This window comes from Python bivittatus, unplaced genomic scaffold (genome assembly GCF_059951505.1).
Source record: "Python bivittatus isolate LINGU-HERP-01145 unplaced genomic scaffold, Pbiv_v1 ctg000070_np1212, whole genome shotgun sequence".
Lineage (NCBI taxonomy): Eukaryota > Metazoa > Chordata > Lepidosauria > Squamata > Pythonidae > Python > Python bivittatus.
In genome coordinates, this window is record NW_028277034.1 from 7,657,010 (window position 1) to 7,663,109 (window position 6,100).

General features: G+C 46.6%; 1 protein-coding gene across 4 annotated transcripts; it reads right to left on the reverse strand.

Moving 5' to 3' along the window:
* Positions 1-917: 917 nt before the first annotated feature.
* Positions 918-5,098, reverse strand: HELT (helt bHLH transcription factor). 4 transcript variants are annotated; one of them, XM_015890633.3, is made up of 4 exons: positions 4,755-5,098; positions 3,969-4,073; positions 3,598-3,694; positions 918-1,637 (listed from the first exon to the last, which is right to left on the reverse strand). In XM_015890633.3, the coding sequence occupies exons 1-4, from the start codon at positions 4,779-4,781 to the stop codon at positions 1,147-1,149; spliced, it is 720 nt and encodes a 239-aa protein (XP_015746119.1). In that variant the 5' UTR covers positions 4,782-5,098; the 3' UTR covers positions 918-1,146. The 4 variants fall into 4 exon arrangements, with proteins under 4 accessions (XP_015746119.1, XP_007442162.1, XP_087989383.1 ...); XM_007442100.3 differs by having other exon boundaries at positions 918-1,634; positions 4,755-5,090; XM_088133257.1 differs by lacking the exon at positions 4,755-5,098 and adding an exon at positions 4,554-4,614.
* Between the last annotated feature and the right edge of the window lie 1,002 nt (positions 5,099-6,100).

The window sequence follows — 6,100 nt, forward strand, 5'->3', positions numbered from 1 at the left end:
AATGTAATAGGGAAGTTTTGTGTGAAGAATTTGTGAGCTCAAGGCTCGTAGTAACAACCCTTAGCGTGCAGTCAGATATGCTCTTTTCATTCATTCTAGTTGAAAGTCCAGCACTTTTTAAAAGCCACTGTTTTGCACTTTCTACCAGAAGAAAATAACACAAATCCCACAGGTTCCATATATGTCCGTCCTTCCATTATACTGGATATGCTTTGTATGAGAAGGTCCTAAGTTCAGCCTCTGGCAGTGTGCTAGAGAGGTCAATAATCTGCCTTAATATGAAAAATATTCTACTGATGTTCCATATGATCTTAACCTGGACCATGAGCTCACCAGCTACCTGTGCAGCTTCACCTGCAACTGCATAAGATTTCCACAAGCATGTTAATTGAGCTGTAGTAAAATACCTGCATGTCAGTGCTACATCCAAGTCAGGTTCATATTAAACTGACTGTGGTGAACTCACCCCAGGCCCTGAAATTTAATTCCATGGGGTTTTCTTCCTCTAGGGTAGTAGCCAACCTGATCATTAACTGGTTTGGTTTCTGAATCCACAATTTTGTAGGGGCGGCGGCGGTGGGGGGGTACTCTAAGATGAGCACCACCTGCATGTGCAGAATGGACCATAAAATGACATGCTGGAGTTTTCCCATTCCATCTCAAAGAATACAGTATTGTAGTTAAAGGTTACTGTATAAAATTACTCCTCTTGTCAGTATAAAACTCCACTGATTTTCATGAGTAGGATGGCAGATATACTCATTCAGCACAGGCATCTCCCCTCTCTCTTCCTTAATAGCAGTACAGCTCTCTGCAGCTTTATTGATATTCTTTCAGAAAGCAAACAATATACTATTGGAGCAATTAGAAGAGCTGAATAATAGAATGAATAAAGACATCTCAGGCATACACACCTTCTTCCCCCAGTAATTTATTCTTTCCCCACCATTAGTTACATGTCTGTTTACAGTTATGGGAGGACCTTTGTGGTGCAAGGTAATATATTCTCTTCAGATAACTAATGGGCTTAAAGATGTTCTTTGCCTTCAGGAATAACATGTCAGAAGAAGCCATTCAATCCTCTGTTCAGCCATGAAAGATATGGGAGCCCTCTTTGGATAACAAAGTGAACATCTGAGATGTAGGCTACAACACAGATGGATGTTGGCCAGGAGGCAGGCTAAACGTGTTGGGGTGGGAATGGCCAATCAGGTTAAGGTAGTGGCGGTCCAGACCTTGTACTGATGGCAAGAAAGTGTTGCGCTGCTGTCCTGGACTGGTGAGGGGCATAGTAGTATTGGGAATGTAAGGAATGGTGGGATTTCTGGTGGAGCCATGCCAGGAGAAGTGGCCATACCCAGACCCCTGTGAGAAAACAGGGTCATTAGTGCCTTGACCCAAGCAGTCTGGAGCTGGGGGAAGCTGGTAGGAGAAGTCTGGCTCTGGAAGAGATCCCAGTGAAGTAAAGAGAGGTTCCGTGATAAAGTGAGCTTTGGATTGCAAGAAAGCCAGGATCCGGGCATACTTGGTATCTTTGGTCTCCATCCTCTCCACTGTGGTCAGGTAATGAACTAGATTCTTCATGCATTCATGATAGCCATAATAGAAGTAGTTGGCAAACTCAGCTAGAAGTTCTGCTAGAAAGAAAGAAACAAATAGCATTATATGCTTGGCTTTGGGGATGTATGGTTTTGCATTTATGGGATTTATATTTCAGTATAATTCTTTCCATGTGTAGCAATAAATTAGCAAAAACTTTTTTCTTTTTAACTTAGTAGGCTAATTTCTGAAACTGACAGTACCCAAATCATGCCATGTGGGAGGCCTCCAAGTTAGTGGTATCAGTGAAGGTATCTATGGAAGGCAGTGTGACAATGACATTTAATGGGTTTCCAGCAGAGTCAGAAATTACAACCACACAGCTGATCATTAGATGAAAAAGCCTCACTCAGATCCTCTTAACAGAAAGTTTATACCACTTATACAAGCATAATCTCAATCTATGTCTGTCCCAGACTTTCCCAACATGGTTCTTTTCAGATATGTGGACAACAACAACTACCAGCCTCACTCAAGCCAGCCAGAAAGATGGACATTGTAGACTAACACATTTAGACCTTCAAGAAGACAGAATTAATCAAAATTTAAAATAACTGTTCAATCAGCAATGTCATACTGTACTAGCCCCCCCCCCCCCCAACTCTCCTTCCCTTCCATGAAGCCCTGGCCTTTACACCAGATCGCTCTGCTTCCCTTCGCACAAAGGGACGGTGGCTTTCTCTATATACAAAGAGACATGAAACCATCCAGAGCAGTGTTTCTCAACCTTGGCAACTTTAAGATGTGTGGACTTCAACTCCCAGAATTCCCCAGCCAGCACATCTTAAAAGTTTCTAAGGTTGAGAAATACTAATCTAGACTGAATGGAGTTTATTTTATCTCAAAATAAAATACCATGTGTGTATACATGTACAAAATATACATACTGTGTGTGTATACACACACAAAATACGCATCTACCGAGGGTTAACACATCACAAAGTTGACCAAGTGACAAGGGTGCTGTAGTCCTTAGAAGTTTGTACCACCATAAAACATGTATTCATCTCAAAAGGCTTTATTTTAGTCTATTTAAAATGGATGAATATTGGACATTTAACAAATGCTGGATCCAATCAAGTGTCCATCTAGCCGACCACACTGTCTTTGCCTCCATCAAAGTCCAATCGCAGAAGCTCACATGCAGTGAACTGCCTCTCACCTGTGCATTGACTCCATTCTATTAATTTATCTAACCCTTAAAACAATACTTAACCATTCTAAAAAAATCACAATAATGTTACTCATGCCAAAGGCTTGTTCATTTATTCTTTCATCCACTGGAATCCTTCAGGACACCCCAGAGAGGAGCAAATGCTAAAGCTTAGGGACTCGGGAAGGGGTTAAGATGAAGCCGCTCTTTAGCTGAGCCCCTCAGAGCCTGTAGGGGGGCAACTCAATCACAGTCTTGAATTTCCTGTTCTCTGGTGTGATGGAGGACTCTGGCTGGATTATCCTATCACACAGAACCATGATGGTGTGTTTTTTCTGTTTTTGGAGGGGGGCGGGGGTTGGGTTTGAGTTAAGACAATATGCAAACCAAGCCATTGAGGTAAATAAACCCTGGTTTATTGCTTAGCATTTCAAGTGAAAAAGTCTATAGTGGCTTGTCAATAAACCGGGGTAAAACAAGCCATGATGTTGTGGTGTGTGAACCCAGCTGGTGTCATCTAAGAGTCATGTGGTCAGAGAAAGGCAGGGAAGGGCAATCTGGCTCTTCACATCAGACAGCAAAATGGGGCTGGCCCTAGCAAGGCAAAGTGTGTATTTCATCCCAGAGAGGTACCAAATTTAATCCGTGGTAAGAGAAAGGATCGTCTGGCATTTTAAAGATTAGATTAACTGAATCTAAGATAGTGTTCTCATGACGCGCTGCCTCAGCCTCACTTCGACCCAGGGTGCCCTCAAATCTGCCCGCGCCGCTCTCTGCGCCGGCCGCCCGGCCCGCCTGCTTGCTGCCAAGCGCCGGGACGCACCGCCCGCGACGGGCGCGCCTACCCTTTTCTCTTCCCCGAGGGAAATCCGCAGAGTGAAGGGCCCTCAGGTATTGCACCGTCATCTCCAGGATCTCCGCTTTCTCTAGCTTGCCGGAACTCTGCAAGGGATCAAGAGCAGCATTTCAGGAGAAGTCGAATCCGGCGCGAAGGGACAGAAGGAAAAAACCCTGCCATGGCACAGAACGAAAAGGGCGTTCCATTCCTACGCCTCAACTCGGGCTCCCCACTGCGAATCGGAATCGCGGTTTCCCGTTCGAGCACTCGAGCCAAAAAATGGTTCCTGCCGGCTCTAATCAAGGCCACCCGTGTCACTTGCTGCGTGTTTTCTCTGGGAAGCTCCCGGGAGTTTCTTGCTGGGAAACGCGCACGTACCTGTTTGGCCAAAGCCATGGGCACGGTTTTCCCCAGCTCGTTTAGACAGCGGTTGATCCGGTCCCTTCTCCTCTTTTCGATCACTTTGTGCGAAATGGGGATCTTCTGGAAAACATATCAGTGGTGCAGGATAAATACCCGAGGAACGGACAAGCGGGAAGATAAATCAAACCGGGTGGAGTCCCGTCGGCCCTTGTATTATCGTCAGACCATTTAAACGTTACTCGATGCTTTCGGGTATCCATCTGCGCTTCACCTTTTTTATAGTTCCCCGTCGAAATCCTCTTTTAAAATCAGGATCGTGGGAATTCTAGAATTAAACTCTCCATCCCCTGTTAAAACTTTGGAGAGAAAGTGAGTGAGTGTGTCTTTTCGGCAGTAACCAATGATAACTCAGTGGTATCCCATTCACACCGGAAAGGAATGCAGAGGAAAGGAAAGGAAAGGAAAGGAAAGGAAAGGAAAGGAAAGGAAAGGAAAGGAAAGGAAAGGAAAGGAAAAAAATGCGACAGGACGAGAGAATACAAGACCGGCTGAATGACTGGGTCACCCAGGGGCATGACAGGCTCGTATCAGCTGCCCAACCTGAAAAGGGTCCTTTCGAAGTGTTATTTCCGTTGGTTTGTCTGTCTGGTGCTGCGTGTCACCCCACACACCCACCCCACTCCACTCCACCCTCTTCTAAAGCCACAAAGTCAATGGCCGAGGTTAAAAGCCAGCAGGTTCGCTGGAGAAGGCTGAGCTCGGCCTTAAGTGCGCGGGGCAGCGCCAAAAGCGCCAACTCACTTTCCGTTCCTTAAGTTTTGAAGACATCGTGGCAAGAAGCCGGTGGGGGAAAGCTAGCAGAAGACACCCAAGATCTCCGCTCAAGTGGCCCAGGTGGATTGCGGAGCCCTAACTTCGAAGAGGCGGTTTATAAAGCGATCATTTCTAAGGCGAGGGAGGGGGCGATATTCATGGCCTGCCTGCTTCCATAGGATTAGGGAAAGCAGCATTAGGAGAAGGCATGCATTAAAGATAAGGTTTTCTTAAAATGTGTGTATGTACAGGGTGTTTTCCCCCTGCAGACTAGGGGAGGGTGAGGGGAGGACGACAGATCAGCTTTGTCACTCCACGTGGCCCTTCAACGACACGTGATTGGCCCCCAAGAGCATTTGCATGGCAACGGCCAGCGCAGGGCTGCTGGAGCAACAAGTGGAGCGCAGTAGCGCGCCGGCAGGTTGTGAAACACCAGCGCCCGTCTTCAAAGCCCCCAAACGCCTGGTCGGTCTCTCACACGACCGCCTGTTTACAAATCCCAGGGACCTCTTTCCCCCACCCCCTCGCCGCCTCCCTTCCCCGTCCAAGCGCCGACTGATTTTAAAGCCTGTCCAGAGTCATTAAAGTAATTAAGTAAGCCCTTAATAGGCTGTTCCGCCCAGTTCAAGGAAGAGCCCTTGGAGACGGAGTGGGTCCGTTTGTTCTCAGGCTTTTCTCACACGACTTGGTGACACGTCCATCTTTATGAGAGATGGCAGCGAGGCTTTTTTGTTTCTATCGCTTTATGTGGCGAGGACACCCCAGCAGGTGTGGGGACTGGAGGGTGGCACAAGACCCCCCTCCCCCCTTTTTAAATTTCTCTCCTCCCCTCAGCAGACCCAGGGAGGCTCCTTCAAACCTTGGCACACGACCGTCCTTTTTCCTATGGTGTGTATGTCTCCATCTTGTTGTTTCCCCCCTCCTCCACCCTCCCCGCCTTTGGAGAGGCTCAATTTGTAGCCTATTATCCTATAGGAAAATGTCCCATTGAAAAGTGTGAATGGTTTCATTGGGCCTAAATTTTAATAATGCGGGTCAAAGAAAAGAGGGGCAAAATAAAGAGGGAATCGCAGCTGCTCCGGGAGCGCATTATGCGGTGTCACCTGCACCTATTCATTTGCCTAATTTTGGTCAATTTAACAAACTTCAGGAGAAATTATTGTGGTATTGTTAGGGAGGGTAAAGCTTTCTGATCGAATTAACAGCATGTTTTGATCCGGTAAATGTCATGAGAAAGAAAGAAACAATCGCGTTTAAAGGGGCTTGGAGTGAAACGCGCCAAGTGGAGACGCCAAAGCGCAACGCTCACAAAGGGAGCAAGTAACTGCCACAGG

Coding starts and splice junctions, on each gene's coding strand:
- HELT (XM_015890633.3), bottom strand. CDS start 4,781: ATGTCTTCAAAACTTAAGGAACGGAAA. Junction 4,074..4,754: donor CAAAACTTAAGGAACGGAAA/GTGAGTTGGCGC, acceptor TATGTTTTCCAG/AAGATCCCCATTTCGCACAA. Junction 3,695..3,968: donor CCATGGCTTTGGCCAAACAG/GTACGTGCGCGT, acceptor GATCCCTTGCAG/AGTTCCGGCAAGCTAGAGAA.